The sequence below is a fragment of the Camelus dromedarius genome, chromosome 20, assembly GCF_036321535.1.
Source record: "Camelus dromedarius isolate mCamDro1 chromosome 20, mCamDro1.pat, whole genome shotgun sequence".
In the NCBI taxonomy this organism is placed as follows: domain Eukaryota; kingdom Metazoa; phylum Chordata; class Mammalia; order Artiodactyla; family Camelidae; genus Camelus; species Camelus dromedarius.
Window position 1 is genome coordinate 7,450,120 of NC_087455.1, and position 20,311 is coordinate 7,470,430.

Below are 20,311 nucleotides of genomic sequence, written 5' to 3' on the forward strand. Positions count from 1 at the left end.
CAGAACAAAAAGGGTTTAGGGGTAACTTTGGCTTCTGTATAAGGAAACAAGCTCCTAGAGTTGCCCTCCAACAAGACCCAGAGGAGTAAATACTGGGACAAAACAAATGTCCACTTCAAACATGAGGCTACGAGAGACAGTCAATATAAGCAAGATTCTACTCTGTGTTAGAGATGATTTACTCAGAAGACTCTGGAAGACTTAGTCTCCTCCCACTGAGGCTAGGGAGGATCCAGAAACAACAGATACCCAAGGGGCATGGTAGGATGGAACTGGGAGGCAGGGGGGAAGACAGAGCTGAGGGGCAAATGAGGAAGCAGCTCAGGAGACTGGAAAGGGAGAGGGGATGCAGGTGCCCATCTGAGACGGGCCAACCTCGTGGGAAATGAAGCAACTATTTTATTCCATCTTTTCAATAGGAAGAATGTAAAATAATTTGTATCCATGCATGTTTAAATCTTTCCACCCACCACTGGAAAATTTGGTTTCTTGGGAGAGATTTTTCTAACACTGGGATTAAATTTGCCTCATTATCTTCAAGCCACTGGTTCTAATCAGGTCTTAGGAAGTGTTTTTCCATTTTCTTTTTTACATAGCAAACCTGCAAATACCTGAAGACAATTCTTTCTTCTATGAGATAACCTCATTGCTTTCCATCTTTCTTCACATGTAATAATGAAAACTGAGATGTATCAAGCACTTACTATGGGCAAACATTTTATGTATTATCTTTTTTAAACCTTGCTCAAAATCAACTTGGCACTTTCATTTTTCCATCCTACAGATGGGGAAACTGAGACAACGAAGTCAAGCAACTGGCTTAAGGCTCCAGTTCTCGAGTCCTCAGGGACACCCTGGTTACTCTCCTCTGGGCGTATTCAAGTCAGTAGAAGTTCTTCCTAAAATGTCAACTTTTTCTTTTATTAAGGTAACAGAGATGGGCAGAAGTTTGAAGGTGTTAAACTAATTAAACCAGGAGGTCATTAGACTGAGGTGATTCTAATGTCTTGGCAGCCTTGTAAGCAAACCAAAGCCCACCCAGAGTCAATGCCTGTAAATGCCTCAAGGTTAAGAAATCAAAACCCAAGAACAACCAATCAGAAACAGTCACCTAGGCTTTCCCAAACACGGAACTGCTTAAGCTGTAGTCAATCAAACAATTTCCTTGTTTTGCTTCCCTGTCTTCTCTATAAAAACCTCTCTTCTAGTTCTTGTCAGCGCGGTGCTCCTAACCACTCTGGGTTTGGCACTGCCTGATTCAAATCCATGTTAGCTCAAATAAACTCGTGAAAATGTAATGTGCCTCAGTTTCCCTTTCAGCAGAGGGCAAAAATAAATAAAATCATTTAAAAATCATTTTACACTTGATTTTGACATGCATTTTTGTACTTCCATTTGATTATTGGAATGTCTAATGTTTGAGGAATCGTATCAAATAACACAAATTCATATCCATAGATATGGATCAAGAAAGCCCTGGAGAATTACCTAGCTGTCCCATTCCACCCCTCTTCTCATTTCCTGCCATCAGTCTACCAGCTGGGAGAAGTGATCCCTCAGATGGGTACAACAGACCAACTTAAATAATGCTACTCACCTCCAATCTCCCCAGAGGCAAGCAAAGCAGGTAAGTGTGATTTCTCTCATGTCTTTTTCATTGGGTTGGTAAAAAAGTAGACTGTTTCCTCCACTGTTTAATGGTTTTGCATATATTGTCTCAATTACTCCTGACAGTGCCTAGTATATGGAAGGCACTTAAACATTCATTGATGGATAGAAAGAAGGACAAAAGGAAGGAAGGAAGGGAGGAAGGAAAGAAGGAAGGGAAGGACTTGCAATTGTAGTTTTGGTAAGCTTGGGAGCTTGCTTTATTTGTCATAAAGTCGCAATGAGGAAACTCTTCTGAAGGAAAATTAATGCAAACAAAGTACAATGGAATTGTAACCACTATATTAGTTACACATCATAAAACTACTGAATTCTATATAATAATAAAGATAATAAGAACTGAATAGCTTTCTAGGTCAATGTCCCTGGGATTTATCCAGCACAACAGAAGTAGGAGGCCCTCTTCAAAATTTATTTCTACTTATATACAGAATATGTTGCAGCAGTTTTCTCAGGAAGCACCGCTCATCTTGTTACATTTCCAAGAGCCAAAGAAACAAGTCTATTTTGAATAGTGATTTGCATAAGCAGACACACACCGTGGCTCTTTAAATACCACATTCAGTTTGAATGAAATGAACTTGACTTTACTTGGAGCTGTCACGTTGTGATTTATGTCCCAGTTTCCCTTCCTGTCAGTGGACTCAAACACGCACAGCACACTGTACACCTGTTCTTCATGCCCCTTGGGTCCTCCTGTTTCTAAGAAACACAGTGTCGGTGATGTCAGGTTGAGGAAGGACACAGTATAACCAGCCCCGCCTGGCCCATGACAAATTAGGAAGTAAGTATTCCTGGTTTCCCTGTTTTATCACTCACACCTCTTCTCTATTCCACCAGAATGTCAAACAATCTGTCAAGACCCTGATCCCAGAAGGATCTCTTGTTCTAGATTTTGGTGAAAAGATCCCAAGACCAGGTGAGTCCAATGTACAAAAGGATGGGGCACCTTTCCTGGGCAGCCTGCTAGACCCTAGACACTGAGTCTGCTGTTTTCAAAAGGCGTCTTTCATTCACTCAAATTAGCTCATTAAAGCTTCACAATGATCCTTGGAGGCTGTTATTAGTACTCATCTTGCAGAGGTGGAAACTGAGGCTAAGGACGTTTAAGGTCACAACTCTGGTAAATGGAGTGTGGATCAATTCCAGATTTCCGGGCTCGGTAGGCATTAAATAAAAACACAAGGGGCAGGCTAAGAGGCACGCCTAGAACGCAGTTCCCCTCAGGAAATAGAGCGTCCTGTGGTTCTTTGTTTAGTCTGGCCAGTTGATTTGGGGAAAGGGAAGCAGTCTGCGGAAGGTGGAGGGTGGGGACGTGCGGGAGGACCAGGTCAGGGTCGGGGGACGCCACCTCTCCGGAGCCCCTCCGCCGCGGAGTCCCGCCTCCTTGCTGCTCCCGAGCCGGGGAACGCGGCACCGCCGGGCCCCGCGCGGCCGCCGTAGAGTCCCCGTTGCCATGGTTCCCAAGCTCCAGGGCGGACGCGCGGAGGCGGGACGAGGCGGCGTCCGGGGCGTCCCCGCGGGTCCCGGTCCGGCTTCCCCAGCCCGCGAACCCGAGAGGCGCCATGGGGCGGAGTAAGCGTCCCCTCTCGTTTTCCGCCCTTGACCTTCCCCGTTCCGTGCATCCTCCCGGGTCTCATGGGACCCAAGCCACCCTCTTCCCGCCTGCAGGCCCGGGCCCCTCCCGGCCCTTCGTCCTCTGCAGACCCGGCTGTGCCGGGTCTTCCCCGGACTGGCTGGGCCTCGGGGAGCTCGGCTCCAGTCCTGTAAAATGGGGTGGGCGTGGGGTGGATGAGAAATGCACTGGACTTGACGACAAGGGCTGGCGGAAGGTCCAGGGGTTGGCGTCAGACACGCCGGGCTCGGGCTGGCGGTGTGGCTGTAGTTGTGGGCTAGTCACCGTCTCTGAGCCACAGCCCTCGGACTCCTTGGGAAGGCAGTGTAGCCTAGTGGTTGAGGGAACCGACTCTGGAGCCTGCCTTCTCCACCTACCAGCCGTGAGACTTCCTCATCTCCAAACGAAGGCAGTACTAGTATTGCTTTACATTACTGTTGAGTTGTAAATGTGATTATAAATATACTAAGGGACTGTGAGGTGATAGGATTAAGTTATCTATATTAGATTGGACTGATTATATCAGATGGAACCATTCCAATATCAACACCGTCTTTGACCTTTCCAAAAGGCAGTTTTCTACAGTTCACCCTAACTTATCACTTATTGTGAAAATGTCATTGTTAATACTTTTTAAATCAATAGATTATGGTAGCAGGGTGGGTATAACTCAGCGGTAGAGTGCATGTTTAGTACCCACACAAGGTCCTGAGTTCAGTCCCCAGCACCTCCATTAAAAAGGAAAAAATAAAAATAAATAAATTTTTAAAAAGAAAACATTAAAAAAGAGAGAGAGAGGGAGAGGTTGTCCTAGATGATGGGATTTCTGGCTGGGAAGAGCTGATAGCCTGGTGGTGGAAGGAGACTGGTGGTTTGCATATGTTAACACTCTGGTCCTAAACCAGTTTCTGGTATTTCCTCTCCCATTCTTCCTCCTCTTATCCCCATCCTGTGGTGTCACCCCAGCTTTTTATTTATTTATTTTTGCTCATCACCATTTTTTACTTTTCTGTGGATTATCCTTTGCTCCCTGTCTCTGAATCCTGTCCCACTTTTATTTTTAAATCATTGACTTAGACTTGTATTGGAGTTCCTACCCTGTGTCGGGTGTTGAGGATACGTTCGACGGTGAACAGTCAGAGATGGGCCAGCCCTTCTGGAGCTTCTCCATTTGATGAAGAAGGCAAATTGTTACTTAAATAATATCAGTCATGACAGGGTCAAAACTAAGATACAAGATTCTTTTTTTTTTTTTTAATCAAAAAAAAAATTTTTTACCTTGTTTTTAAATTGAAGTACAGTTACAATATGTCAGTTTCTGGCATACAATGCAATGTCCCAGTCATGCATATACGTACATATATTCACTTTCATAACCATGTTTATTAAAGGCTATTACAAGATATTGAATATAGTTCCCTGTGCTATACAGAAGAAACTTTTAAAAATCTTTTTATATATATAGTGGCTAACATTTGCAAATCTCAAACTCCCAAATTTCTCCTTTCCCCTCCTCCTTCCCCAGTAACCATAAGATTGTTTATTATGTCTGCAAGTCTGTTTCTGTTTTGTAGATGACATCATAGTGTCCTTTTTATTCTTTTTTTAAAGATTCCACATATGAGTGATCTCATATGGTACTATTCTTTCTCTTTCTTGTTTACTTCACTTAGAATGACATTCTCCATATCCATCCATGTTGCTGCAAATGGCATTATTTTATTCTTTTTTATGACTGGGTAGTATTCCATTGTCTACATACACCACAACTTCTTTATCCATTCATCTGTTGATGGACATTTAGGTTGGTTCCATGTCTTGGCTATTGTATATAGTGCTGCTATGAACATTAGAGTGCATGTATCTTTTTTAATTAGAGTTCCTCAAAAGACTAAAAATAGACTTACCTTATGATCTAGCAGTCCCACGGCTGGGTATATATCTGTTAAGAACAAGTTTCTTGAGTTTTACTGCTCTTTCCATGGTTCTGAACTCTCTACAGCAGAAGAAAAAACTCGGGCTTCTGAGAGAAGATGGTAATAATGGGTAACATCTGTCATGCATTTACTGCCTTCTAAGCAATGTTGTAAGTGGTTTCTATGTGTTAACCCTTGGATCCTCACAAAAATCTTGTGAGGTAGACCCTATTGTCATCTCCATTTTGTGGATGAGGAATCTGTGGCACAGAGAGGTTAAGCAGCTTGCCCACTGTCACACAGTATGGAGTATAGCTGGAATGTGAAACTGATCAGAGCTGGCTTTCTTGTATATGTTGCTACACTGTCTCTCAAGAGTAAAAGAAGGTCTGGTGAGGAAAAGGAAGTTCGTGGTTCAAGTTCTCTTGTTTAAAGTCAGTAAGACTACTTTTAGTGTTAATGTCTGCCCAGGGAGAGCGATGGCAAACCTGGGGGCAGTGGCTGGAGAAAATGAAAGAATTTGTTCATTTCTGCACGTTTAATCTGGATTAGATTCTGATTCAGAGAAGAATGAGCCTCTTTTAAAAAATTAGTATTGAATTCATTTTGTATTACTATGACTATCAAATTAGGGGGACTAGTCTCACAGAGATGTGGTCTGTGCATGCATTTGCCACGGGAAGTTAAGTACCCACAGTGCCATAGGATGTTACTGCTGGAAGGATGCTCAGCGGTGTCTAATCCATGCCATCTATAAAACCAGACAGACGGAATCTGTTACGCAGAAAGTTTAAGCGTCTGGTCCCAGACCTTGCACTCATTATATGATAGGTTAGAGTTAAATTTGAGGCTCCAGCCCAGTGGCCTTTCGTAATGTCTTCATTTCCTTAAAGGCACAGAGGAAAAGTCAGTTTTATATTAATTCCTTTCAGTTCACCTTGAATAGGAAACTGCCATTAGAGTCATCCTCCCTCATTCATTGCCGTTACATCATAGACTTCATCAGCTGCTTATAACAAATAATTTAAATCTTTGTTTTCATACTTTCAAGTCATAATTCATTTCATGGACAGTGTTGTTCATCTTCAAGCTCTTTGAAATTGAGATGAGATACATTGCTAGTTACCACATTGTTTGTTATCACCCACCTATGAACAATTGCTAAATGCTTTTTTAAATTCAGTTTACTTTATTTTCAAGTGAAAATAAAGAAGCACCAATATGATGTAATCCAAATGCAGAGTTCCAAAGGTCTAGTTTAACCTAATTATCAAATTCAAAATGTGTACACGATAGACAACATTTTCTTTGAGCAGTCCTGTATAAATATGAATTTTAAATACACAAATGCACACATGTAATCATATCATATATACCGTTGTTTTTAGCTCATTCTTTTCTCTTTTAGCTTGACCCCCTCCCCCTTTTCCTTCCAGTCCCCTCCCCTGTAATCAGTGTAACATATCTAGTACGTATCTTCCTTCATATTCCTGTCTTGTTATGGTTCCTTCTTTATGACTTCAGTTGTAGAAGATCTTTTCTGGTAGGTTCCAGTCTTTTTCACTGATGGTTGTTCTGCAGTTAGTGTGATTTCGGTGTGCTCATGCGAGGAGGTGAGCCCAGGGTCCTTCTCCTCCGCCACTTTGGCTGTTCTCCACTAAATGCTCCTTACAAACATTTTAGCTTTGTAAGGAAAAGCTTTTTGATGAAAGGTGAACTTCCCAGAAAAGCACCCTTTACAGAAATTGCATAGATTTATGTACAAAGCACATAGACAAAGTTTAAGAAATATGCAAAACACTTAATTATGGATAAATAGAGAATTTTTAATTTGTTTTATTTTTTTATGGGAGACCTAATTTAATTTTAAAACTGAACTGGTTACTAAAGACTGTAATAATGTGTTTAACTTTTGTTTTTATCAAAGTGACTTTATTTGACATTAGCTTTAAGGCTGGAACAGCTGTTTCCTTTCTACAACTATTCATTGATGTAACTGAAAGAGGACTCCTTAGGCAAATATCCTGCGGCCTTAAGCAAATTAAAATACCTTGACTATTTAGTTTATATGGGTGGTTATAGTGAAATCACTCAGACAGTGCACTTGAAAATTTAACAGTTGAAACATGTACATAATTCTTCTTTATCCAGTCCTTCTTTGAGAGTGTCCCATAAGCCTGCTGAATGCTTTGCATGCAGAGGGCACTTAATCCTCTCTGTAATTGTCTGAAATAAGTACCATAGAAACTCTCTTGAGACAGGTCATTGGAAAAGCTTGGTTAAAGTGCTAAGTCATAAAAGTCATCAAACTGACACATTTTAGGGCTTCTTTCTATAGCTCTAATACAGTAGCTGGTATTGGACTTAACCTTCCACTGTAAACAAACAATAAAATTGGGCAACGTGTATAAGGAAGCTGTTTTCAGGAACAACAGGTGGGACGTGACTGTGCTCCTTTCGAGAAGGGAAATGGAAAGTCATTCCCCACAGTCACCCCAGCTTTCTGCCCAGAGGCACTTCCCTGCGCAGTGAAGGGAGACAGAATTCGAAGAATGCAAAGTAGTGATCTTGCTGAGCTGAAGAGGCAGAAATTAGCATTCTGAGCTGCTGTAATTTGGAGGGCAGGATGCAGAAAAGGGGGTACAGTACGGAATGGGAGAGAGGAAGAGACTACATAGGGATTTACTCTAGGATTTAGGCAAGGCCTGGCTGCGCGTGTAGCACAAGACTTGGGGACACAGCAGAGGTCACCTGCTGTGGGGCAGAGTGTTGAATGAAGATGCCAGGAGCCATGCAGTGCTGGAAGACATTGAAGTCTTGGCCCATCCAGGGTTAAAAGACCTGGCTGAGCCCCTAGGCTATTCATCTGAGACCCCTAGGAAAACCACCCCTTAGCAGTAAGCCCAGGGCCCTGGAGTAATGGCCGTGATCCAGGGCTAAGTTATAAGAAGAAACTAAAACAGGTCCATTCTAACAAAAAATACAGTTAAGCCTAACAGGGAGAAAAGGTTCTGTCAGTATGTTAACTGCCTGCCAGAATGAAATTCAACTCCCTTTAAAGGACAGTGACGTAATCCAGACTTCCTGCACTGCCTCAGTAGAACAGCACAACTACCAGTCTACAATTAAAAATTGCTAGATGTGAGGAGTGGGAAAACTTTGTCATGATCAAGAACAAAAGCAGTAAAAGCAGATCCCAAGATGACAGCAATGTGGAAATGAGCACATGAGGACTCTAAAGCGACGTGTCAGTTCCCTACAGCTGCCATCACAAATGACCACAAAATTATCAGCTTACAGTTCTGCTGGTGAGAAGTCTGATGTGGGTCTCACCTACCTAAAGTCAGGGTGTCGGTGGGACTACGTTCCTTTCTGGAGGCTCAAGGAGGAGGATCCGATTTTTTGCTCATTTGAGTTGTTGGCAGAATTCAGTTCCTTACAAGAATAGGACTGGGTTCCCCATTTCGTTGCTGGCTTTCAGCTGAAGGCCACTTCCAGCTCCTAGAGGCCACCTGTTTCCTTGGCTTATGGCTGCCTTTCTTCATCTTTGGAGCCAGCAAAGGTGGGTCGAAGCTGGCTCACTCTATGCATCTCTTTCTCTTCTTCTTCCGTCTCAGTCTCTGACCCAGCCAGGCAAGGCTCTGTTTTTAAGGATGCATGTGATTAGACTGGGTCTACCTGGATCATCTAGGATTCTCTCTCCATCTTCAGGTCCCTTTGCCCCTTTGCCACACAAGGTAACATATTCACAGGTTCTAGAAATTAGGACATAGACGTAAGATGGCCTAAGATTCCACCTTAAGATACTAGAATAAGATTACAAATTAACCCCAAAATAAACAGAAATCTGGAACAGTACAAGAGCCAAACTCAATGTAATAGAAAACGTAAGGTAAGATAATAGGCAAAAAACCCCAAACAATAGTAAAACATTTAATGAAAAGTTTGCTCTTATCCTATGACCCACCTGTTTCACTCCCAGATATTACCACAGAGAAATGAAAACCTTTCTGCACTCAAACTTATGTATGACTTGTTTGTTTTCTTATCATTGAGTTTTAAGAGTTCTTTATATATTGTGAGTATAAGTCCTTTATCAGACATGTGATTGGCAAATATTTTGGCTTCATCTATGCCTTATATTTTCATCCTTTTAACAGTGTTTCTCAAAGAGCAGAAGTTTAAAACTTTGAAGTCCAACTTGCCAGTTTGTTCTTCTATAGATTTTGCTTTTTGTGTCATCCAGGAAATCTGTGCCTAACCCGGGCTCACATGGATTCTTCTCTTTTGTCTCATGGTGATCCGTGTGCAGGAGGTTTACAGGGAGTGCCGTCGGGGTGGGCAGGGAAGCGAGCAGGAGCCGGCGCAGAGGGAAGTGGGGCTGGGATGCAACTTAGCAACGGCCCCGGCTGCCCAGCCTGGGCACTGGGAGGAGCTCTAAGTTCATAATGGACCTCTGGTTTTCCCAAGTTGGTGGGAGAGGGCGGGGCCTTTGTGCCTCACATGAACTGGCCATTGGATATGGGCTGTCATGGGCAGGGGTATGACCTTGGTGGAGGTGTCCCTTCCCCTGAGGTTGACTTCAAAGAAGGTAGGCAGCTGAGTGCTGTCTTCTGGCAGAGCTGCCAACAGCAGGAGTTAATCCTTGAGGCTTTAAGGTGGGGGACAGGGCAGCACATGACAGCATCCACCGCAGCCTGTGGTGCCCTTTCCTCATTGTTGATCTGGCAAGTGTCCACTCACATGTCAGGATCCGGCCCAGGCTTCTCCTCCACGATGCCTCTTTGACCTCCTTCCTGTCCCTCAGTAGCACTGGTTACTCCCTCCTCTGTACTCCCTGTATCTTCTGCATCCTCTGTCAGTGCCCCCTACGCTCTGCCCATGTTTTTAACAGCACACTCGGCATGAGTGGCCTCTAACAGTGCCGTTGGATTAGGATGCACAGGATGGCCGCCAGCCCTCGTGGTACGCTAAATCTCTGTTTTGTATATGTATCTGCTAGGTCACGGGAGGCGAGGGCTCTCACTACCCTTCCTCCTGCGAGGAGCTTTGTTTGTTCCTCCTGAAAACAGACCAATGGTGGTTGCCTTATGAGACTACAGTGCAAAATCTGGGGTGTTCTTCTCCTGTCTCTTTCATTCTGCTTAAATTAAATACATATCAGTGGGATGAATAAACGAATGAACCTTTCCTTAATGAATGGTCGTGGCTATTGAATGGAGATGCTTTTGTATCTCTGCCCTTTGTCAGCCTGACCATGCCTCTCAGGAACAAGTTGCTCTGTCTTGGATTACTTCGTGAGTGTCATCCAGTTCGACATGATTCCACCACAAGATTCCAGGTCAACATTCTGATGGTCGTTACCCATCAGGTTGGTCTCCATCCGTACAGCAAAACGTAGGTAGACCCTGTGCAAGACAGACAAAACGTATCATCGCGTCTTTCTTCTGAGTCACCAGGGCATCACAGAAATTCCAGCAGGAGGCAGTACATCTGTGATCTTTTTCCTTTTGACAATGACTTGGGCCTGGAGACTTCACATTTCACTGCAAGGAAAATTAGTGCATTAATAACTTAATAACCTGGGGGTGGAGATGTAATATGTACCAAATTTTCTTTCAGTCACGGAAGATCTTATTAGACGGAATGCCGAGCACAATGACTGTGTGATTTTTTCCCTGGAGGAGCTCTCCTTGCATCAGCAAGAAATAGAGAGACTAGAACATATTGACAAATGGTGCCGGGATTTGAAAATCCTCTATCTGCAAAATAATCTCATTGGAAAAATTGGTAAGTCTTCGGGGCTTGGTTCTCACGGTTTCTTTAACATTTTGAATGAATGAACGTTGGCAAACGCAGCGTTACTCTTCGAGGAAGATAATAGCTGATGAAGAATTACGTCGGGAACAGACCCAGCCATCTCTCCGTGGTTGTGGGTGGAACATCTTCTTGAACCTTTCCACGCCTGGTCAGTCTCCTGGCCCCTAAGGATCTCCGTCAAGTTGAGAGGACCAGTTAATGGCCGGGAGCACATTAATTGACCTGTTCATTTAAAACCTAATTTTTAAAAAGTTTAAAAGGGAGGAGGATATAATCCAGGCATTTGTCATGGTTTTACATCCCTCTGTGAAACTGAAAGGGTCACGTAGCGTTGAGTAAATCCTTGTCGGATCACAGCCCATGACACCTAGGTCTGCCACGTGTATTGAGAATGTACATGTGCAAGGCATCGTGCTCAGTATTGAGTATGGGGGGGTTCCACAATTACAATCCTGTTTACTGCTCCAGTTTGGAATGAAATGAGAAGTAAATACAGGAGTCAGGTTGATGGACATCCAAAAATCTGCATTATGACTGACAAAAGCCTTTGGAGAATGTGGCTTAGACTTGCAGCCAAGTGGCATTCCTGATACTGCCCCCAAAAGTAAACCCGTCCACTCAGCTACGTGCGGAACTGGGCAACCACGAGTGTCCCCCACTCACGCAGGCCCCCTGCTTAATGCTGGGAGCGGGGGTCGAACCTGTGTTCCCTCTGCCAGCAGGGAGGCCCTGGAAGCCAGGAGAGAGGGTGGGACTGGGCATGCCCAGTTCCTCCTCCCAGTTCTCCTATCACATAAGTTGGTCCGCCCCATCAAATTGCCACTCCCACCCCCAGGGAGAATGAGTTAAGGGGAAGCGAGAAGAGAGGCTGTGGAGTCGCTCTAACAGGGGTCCTCCCACATGGAGACAGGGGGAGTGTCCCCCAACACTCAGAAAAGCAACAGGGTAGTTTAGTGGGCAGAGCAGGCACGGGCCCTAATATCCAGCAGACCTGGTTTGAACCCTGCCTCTGCCGCTTAAAAACTGTGCAATTAGGCAAGTCAGTTAACTTGCCTGGCCTTAGTTTTGCCATCTGTAAAACGGAGACAACAACGTCTAACACACAGATGCAGTGTTAGGACCACATGGAGTGATGCGCTTAGCTTTATGCTCACTCGTGAGATGTTGGCTGCTCCTTATTAACATCGTCACTTACCCAGGGTGCCCCAGGCCAGCCCCATGGCCATAGGAGCAGAAGGGAAAACCAGACAATTGGAGGAAAGGGATGGAGTCAGGGTTGATGAGGCAGAGCTGAGTACCAGCCCCCGTGGGTTCTGGCACTGGAGCCCAGAGGTGGGCTTGTAAGTTTGTATTTGAACCTTGTCATTCTCAACAGGGGCACTTGGCAACATCGGGAGACATATTTGGTTGTCACTGTGTGTGTGTGTGTGTGTGTGTGTGTGTGTAAGGGGGTCATACTGGCAGTTAGTGTGCGGAGGCCAGAGACGGGCTAACCATCCTGTAGTGCACAGGAATACCCCCACCCCTCCACCCACAAGAAAGACACTGCCCCGCCCAGCATGGTAGTATCACTGAGGCTGAGAAACTCTCGTGATGTGGTTGCCTCCTGTTTAGTGGATAATCGAAAACTGGCTGTAGGCATGCAAAAAGTCTAGAATTTGCATCATTTTTGAAGGTTTATTACAATTCTTTATATTCTTCCGAATCTTTATTTTCGGCATCTTGTACTTTACCAGAAATTAGAAACTCTGGCACATTGTTCGGTTAAAAAGGCTGTTATGGAAAACACCCAGCTTTGTGCACGGGGACATTAAAGAACCACCCTAATTGTGCAGATCTAAAAGAGTTCCCAAAATTTTCATCTCCACAGCTGGGTCCATTACAATCACTAATTAGTAGCATAGTATTTTGGTCCTTTTCAGAGCTGTGAGAAAGCTTACATTTTTGCTTCCAAAGTATTCTTAAATTAAACACCCTTTTAGATCCTAATAATGGGATTTTTCCGAGCTACTCCGCCCATGGGCACTTATTTAGCAAGTAAAACTATTTCTCTAGGATTCAGACTTGATCTTGTGCCCTGGAGGTAGGAGTTTGCAAAATATTTGCCTTTTGAGAAGCTCTGTTCCTCACTGGGGGATCCAGATGGGCTGTGGGGGAAAGCTCTGCTTACTGCTGGTCCCAGTGTGAGCTGAGGATTGTCTGGGCTCTGTTAACCTGGGGCTCAGGCCCCACCCCAGACCTACCAACTCAGAACCAACCAGAAGCTGCATTTGTAACAGCTTCCCAAGGCGCCTCGGGCCTGGGCAAAGCTGAAAGCCGCAGAGCCTCCTGAATCGCGGGATGGACTTGGTCCACCACCGGTGTGTAGGTCTGGTTATGGCGACAGATGAGAACTGCTTCCAGGATGGTTTGGCCTCGGATGCTAACTCCGCTGCCCAGGAAGCTCGGTACATTTTTACTTACAGAGTCTTGTTTTTTCCTGACCAAATTGTCTCATTGCTCTTGAGGAGTTAATTTAGGAAATCCTTCCAGAAAAAAATCTTAGCTTTTTTTCGTACCAGATGACTTCTTGGCATTTAGAGAGCTGTATGTTTAACATCTGTGGAGAAGGAACAGGTGTTTTATTGTGGACTGGTCATTTTAGCCATGGTAACTTTCCATGTTTTTGCTCAGAGACACTGTACTAGGATCCCTGGCGCACAGAGCCCTGCAAAGCTGCTGTTGAAGCTCAGACGCTGCCTGGAGACACTTCCGTAAACATCAGTATTACTTAAAATGATATAATTGCTGAGAGAAACTTTAGTAATTTATTCCCAAAACCTCATTTTAAAAAATGAGTAAACTGAGGCTTGGGGAGGTAAACTGTTGTCCTCTGCTCTAGGGGAACACGTATATGATCTTTTATATATTTAGATGAACTATTAATGATGATAAGGGGGATGATTATAAATCACAATATTGGATCTTCATAATATCATGAAAAATGGCAGAGGAAGCACGATTTAAGTGAGCCTGCCCCAGATGCTCATTCCTCAGCAGGGTTTTCTACGTTCATGACATCTTAAGATCGTTCTTTTAAAGAGTAGTGTAATGATTTGGTACCAAGCTCTGGAGTCAAATCTCCTGGCTCTTCCACTTAACCTTCAACAAGTGGATTAATTCTCTGCACCGTAGTATAAGGGAAACAATGGTCTTTTTCCTTCATAGGATAACTATGAAGATTACATGAGACAATGCGTGCAAAATGCTTAGAAAATTGCTGGCATATAGTAAGCTCTCCGCAGTGTAAGCTATGGTGTTATTAGCTGTTTTTAAAAGCCCCACCCTACAGCCATTCCTTGACTTACCTAAGCTTGTTGTTTTGTCTATATAGGCTTTCATATTTATTAAAAAGAATAATCCTGTATCAGGTTGACTTTGGCTTCATGTAAAGGAGAACCCAACTCAAGATGGCTTAGCAGTGAGGAAATCTAACATCTGACCCAACTGTGAGTCTAGAGATAGGCCGATCTCCAGGGTTGGCTGTTTCCTTCTTTCTGCTCCACCAGCCACAGTGGGTTTCATCCTACAGCTGGTTCCCTCATGGTTGCAAGATGACTGTGAGTACCAGTAAGGGCAATACTTCCTTTTTAACGTCCATCAGGAGAAAGAGACAGGAAATGCCCAAGCATAGAATATAGCTCTTTCCCTCACATCTGATTGGACGTACTTGGTGGCATGCCCTCTCCCGCATCCCACAGTTGCCTGGAGACTGCCATGGGTGAGGGGACTTAAGCCTGGGCTCCAAACCTGTCACTAGCAAGAGACATGGGATTACCATGCACTGGCCAGGCGTGGTTAAACCTAACCCCCCCGAAGCTGAGGCTGTGTAGAGACACAGGCAGAACTGGATTCCATTAGAAAAGATTGAGGGAGACATGGATGCTGCACGTGCAACCAACAGCCTCTGATGTGCAGATACAGATTCAAAAAAGCAACATGGTTTTGATGACCATAATGGTCCTTAGAGTCTCTATGATTTTCTTACTGGGTTATGTGAAAATGTCTTTTATCTTGAAGGTTAATGAATTACATTATTTGTATGTTTCAGAAAATGTTAGCAAACTCAAGAAGCTTGAATATTTGAATTTAGCTTTAAACAACATTGAAAAAATTGAAAATTTGGAAGGTAAGAATTTTCTTATAATTTACTATTAATTAACATTGAGATGTAAAATTAGATTTAAACAGTATTGCTTAAACAATAGATAGACTTTTCAAATTAACATTTTACAAAAGTCTTACATTTATTCATTCTTGTTGTAAAAAGTCAAACAATAACAAGATACATAAATTCAGAAATGGAGCCCGCTTCACCCCTTCCCAGCCCAGCTGCCTTCCCAGCGGCGGTGGTATTAACACTGTGGTGTGTTGAGGGTAGTTTTGTTACATTTTGCTTGGTATCAGTGGGCTCATACTATGAGTATTATTTTCAAAATCAATTTCTTCCATGATATCCAGGGGAGGTGGGGAGGGCTGTGTAGTGGAATGATTGTAGACTGACTTATCTACCCATTTCTCTGCAGATGGACATTTGGGTGGGGTCCCACATTTTGCTATAAGCATGGCTGCAATGAGCATCCTTCTACAGTTCACTCTATGTGCATGTGTAAATTTTCCCTAGGCTTGATACTTAGAAATGGAATTCCTCGGTTTAAATATACGTATTTTGGAAAATATTGCCAAATTATTCTCCAAAAAGTGATGATCGATTTACATTTGTGCTGATGGGAACCCTTTTCCCCCCAACTTCATTCATGCCTTTTATAAGCAATCTTTTTTTGAAGATAGGAAGACATTTGTTCTCTAGTAGTTTTTGAAATCTGCACCTCACTTCTTATTATTGATCTTCCATATAGCCTTTCAGATGTTCATTGAACATTTGTAGTTTTTTCTTACATGAATTGCTACTTCATATCTTTTGGCCATTTTCTTGATTTGTCTTTTCTTCATGTGCTCTTATACATTCCAAATATTAATCCCTTCTCTTGAGTCTACTACTTTTGTTTCATTTGTGGTGCTGGTATTGTTCAGAAGTCTTATTTCTGAAATTAATATATTCACACTTATCTTTTTCTTTATGATTTCTGAATACATTTGTATTCCATGTAAGTTCTGATTTTAATAATTTTATTTTTTACGTTTAGTCTCTCTAATGTACTTCAAATTTATCGTGTGTTTATGAATTGAAATATTTGGACCATTTGATATTTTTTAAATTGAGATACAACTTATATACTGTAAATTCATCACGTTAAAATACGCAATTCAGTGGTTTTTAGTATGGTTGCACATCCATCATCACTATCCAGTTCTATTTTGTGCTGGGTTTTTTTGCCCTTAATGTCTAGGAACACTTGGTATCTGCTCATAATCACAAAGGGTTTGGTCGTTTGGGTGGCTGTGTGGACTTACTCTGCAGTTGTGAGGTTGTTTCCCCCTCCAGCCTCTTGCCTGGCGGGCAGGGCTGCTGGGGGCACCGTGTGACTGGGCGTGGCGTGTAGCAGAGGCAGGCGCACAGCCCTCCCCACCCGACTCCCATCTGTCAATATTTAGGTTACGTTGGATGCTTAGCCTATTTGTCTCCCAGTGTAGAAATCGGTCTTTCAGTTGCTACCAAGGTTATATATCAACAAAGACATCAATATTAATCATACATCTTTAATGTTCATCCTCAGAACCTAAAATGTCATCCCTATCAAAGCCCCGAACCCACCGTCAGTGCTGGGGTTGAGGCGGTGCTTTCCATCATCTGTCATTTTTCTGCATTAGAAATGGAGTCCTTGCTCTCTCCCGGCTCCAGCCCTGTTACCACATTCTCAAGTGAACAAATGAAATAACAAAATTTGCTCTATAGCCATGTTTTTATAGTAGTGAAATGTCAATCTGTAATGCCAGAGAAATAATTAAAACTGTCACTGTCAGTTGTCTTATCCGGGGCTGCTTGTTTTCGTTAAGAAATGGTCTGAAGTGATGCGGAGAGTTCTGTTTTTGCGCGATGTGTTGGCGGTCGACCACTAGAGGGCAGCATCGCCACTGTTGTCTTCTTAAGCTTTGGGAACAGCCGGCAGTCCACTCAGACCTTTTACCTGGACACATCTTCCTTTTGGTGCTCAGCCTTCTAGCTCTAAAGCAAAGGCACTGGGCTCAGGGTTGTCTGAGGGTCTGTTTAGGGGGATGGGAAGTAGGGAGGGATGGGTGTCTTATCTTTTGTCAAATATGCACTTTTTGTTTAATTTTAAATGTTTGAGGAGAGAGGAGGAAGTTGGATGTACATACTCAGCTCACCTACTTGGGTAATTTCAATACAATTTTAAATGTAGGTTGAATTTTTGTTTGTTTATTTGTTTGTCTTAATGGATGGCACAACATAACTGTATCCTTTTTTCTTTTTCCCTTGTTGTGGATTCACCAGGATAGAATAAAAGTGCCTTTCTTTCTGACAGGATGTGAGGGGCTGGCAAAGCTTGACTTGACTGTGAACTTCATTGGAGAGCTAAGCAGCGTGAAAACCCTTCAACACAACATCCACCTGAGGGAGCTTTTCCTCATGGGGAACCCATGTGCTGACTTTGACGGCTACAGGCAGTTCGTGGTGGCAACTCTTCAGCAACTAAAGGTACACTTTTTCAGGGATACAGAATTCTCAGAAAAATGAGAACAAGTGACCACAGTCATTCCTGATTTGTTCCCAGCATCTTCAGAGGACGTGTTTTCTTAGAGAATGGAATATTCCAGGAAATCAAAACCAACTTTTTCACTTACTGAACCTTTTAAATTCTCTTAAGAGCTTTAATAAACCTTTGAAAAATAAATTGTGTACTTTCCTCCTTTCTCATTCAAAACACATGTTGCTTAATTGAAGTATTTCTTGATGCGTTCAAGTCATTGTTACAAAGAATGTTCTTTATTACCAACAGAAAACCAAAAGTTTAGGGTTTTTGTGGTGTCTCCAGCAACATACCTTTGTATTTCATTTCATAGCCTGAAACTACTGTATTTTTATAATTTTTTTTTATTATTGCTTTCTATTCATTCACTACGTCAGTAGTTCTCAAACTCTGGTATGCTTCAGAATACTCAGATGTGGTTCTATGGGACCCTCCCCCAGAGTTGCTGATTCTGTGGGTCCCGTGAACACCCAGGAGTCTGCATCTCTAACAGGCTCTCTGGTGACGTTCATGCTTCTGGCCCAGGAACCTCATTTTAGAACTGCTACTTGTGTGTTCATCTCTGATGCCAAATCTCCCCATAGCTGATATTTTGGGAACTGGGAAACAATATATAAATTTAATCATATACCAGAGCATATTTAAGTAGTAATGTTAATTTCATGTAATTCTGAGTTCCTGACCTGCACGTGTTGGTTTGATGAGCAACTTCCCAGGTGAATCTGAAATCGGCTCCCATACACGGAGGGCAAGGAGAGACCAAAGAAAGAGGCAGCCACTCCAGAACATGGGCTCATTTGTATTAGGGCTCAGTTTTGGGTGATAGCCGAAGCCCTTTTCTGTAGAGAGCATTGGGGTCTTGACTTAAGGCCCTGAAATTCTTTCTTTAGTGAGCAGTTATAACATTAATGTATTTTGAGCACTTGTCATTAATAATCAGAAGACCTACCTCTTATTATTACCAGTGAAGAGACTTTGTAAACTGTATTAACTGTGTGAAGTACACACCTATTTAGATCAAAATTTCTGGCATTTCCCATTCATTACTTTGCTTTTAATTCCGTATCAGCAAGGTGCATTATTTATTACTTCTAATCATGCGAGCAAAGTCAAGTTGCGGCTGATTCAGATTGTGACTTTTGAATAAATGCACTGCCTTGGTTGTTTTTCATTCAAGTGGTTGGACGGTAAAGAAATCGAGCGTTCAGAAAGGATTCAGGCGTTGCAGAACTTTCCAGTAGTTGAACAGCAGATCAGAGAGCAGGAGAAAGCTTACTGCCTCAGACGAGCCAAGGACAAGGAAGAGGCTCAGAGAAAACTGCAAGAGGAGGAAAAGGAAGGTCAGGAGGAGAGAAGTCACTCCGGCTTTGACGGACATGTGTACATGGACACCAGCTCTACTCTGTATGTAAATAATGTACTTTCTTGTTAACTTTTGTCCAAAGCAAAACTGTTGTTAAAGGTTCCCTGCCCAAGGTGTTCACAGTGTCACTTACATTCCAGATGATTGATTTGAAGAATAAATTACAGTGTGAATTTGGGGGGAAGACTATGCAGGACCATCCTGTTTGTGACAATTCCGTGAGGCTTTCTTCCCTTAGGGGAAAAAAAAAAAACCCTTCCCAAACCAGCAACTTTAATTTGCATCTGAAATTATCCTAAGACAAATCTCTCTGAAAAATGAACAGGAAAGAAGAATTAACAGGTGTACTTTGATTTATAAAGTAGGAATATTTTAGAAAAGTTAAATGCAAATCACATTATTATAAATTGAGTAATTTTGACTGCATCATAAGATGTTCTGCTTTGTGAATTATATAATGAATACATTTTTAATGTGATTAATAAGCCCCTAATTGGTATTTTTTACAAACATGAATTTTTCATGCCTGCTTATTTTAAGAGAATTGCAACTAGAGTGAATTGATTTGATTCTATACAACGAAAGCTTTAAATATTTTGATAACAGAATCTCTTAAACTTGAGAAAATAATAGTTATAAAATATTTCTAATCATTTCCCACTCGAAAATCATTTCTGCCCCATTTACTAAGTGACTGCTCTTCTCCCATGATCTGTAAGGCCACCCTTATGATGTGCCCTCATCGTTCATGGGCCCATTTCCGGGCTCCCTAGACCGCTCCATGGAAGTATCTCCACATGGTTTCAGTTTCTATAAACCTTGATCTTTGGTAGGAGATACTCTCATTTTTCAAAACTACCCTGGCTCTTCCTGACTTTTTTTACTCTTCTGTGAGAATTTTAGAATCAGGCTATTCAGATTCCCCCAAACCCCTAGTGTAATTTTGATTGAAATTGCATTTAATTTATATGTTAATAAGGGGAAAGTCTTCACAACATCGATTCTTTCCTTGCTGAACTTTGGGAGAGCTCTGTTTACTGAGACCTTCTTCTGAGTCCCTCAGGAAGCTTTGGTAGTTTTTTCCATAAAGATTTTACACCATTTCTTATTAGATTTATGTCTAAGTATCTTGTTGAATGGGATTTTAAGACTAGACTTGTGATTGGGTCTTTCTGATGAATAAAGAGACAAATGGTTTCTGTATCCTGATACTGTATTA

The 20,311-nt window shown here is 42.6% G+C and overlaps 1 protein-coding gene across 3 annotated transcripts in view; it reads left to right on the forward strand.

Moving 5' to 3' along the window:
- The first annotated feature begins 3,136 nt into the window (after positions 1-3,136).
- The window catches only part of DNAAF11 (dynein axonemal assembly factor 11), a 56,631-nt gene continuing 39,456 nt past the window's right edge, over positions 3,137-20,311 (forward strand). For all 3 annotated transcript variants that reach the window (XM_010988796.3, XM_064476834.1, XM_064476835.1), the window contains exons 1-5: positions 3,137-3,243; positions 10,822-10,989; positions 15,110-15,187; positions 17,505-17,677; positions 18,907-19,133. In XM_010988796.3, coding sequence (XP_010987098.2) covers positions 3,234-3,243; positions 10,822-10,989; positions 15,110-15,187; positions 17,505-17,677; positions 18,907-19,133 — 656 coding nt within the window. In that variant the 5' untranslated portion in view covers positions 3,137-3,233. The remainder of the gene's footprint in view (positions 3,244-10,821; positions 10,990-15,109; positions 15,188-17,504; positions 17,678-18,906; positions 19,134-20,311) is intronic.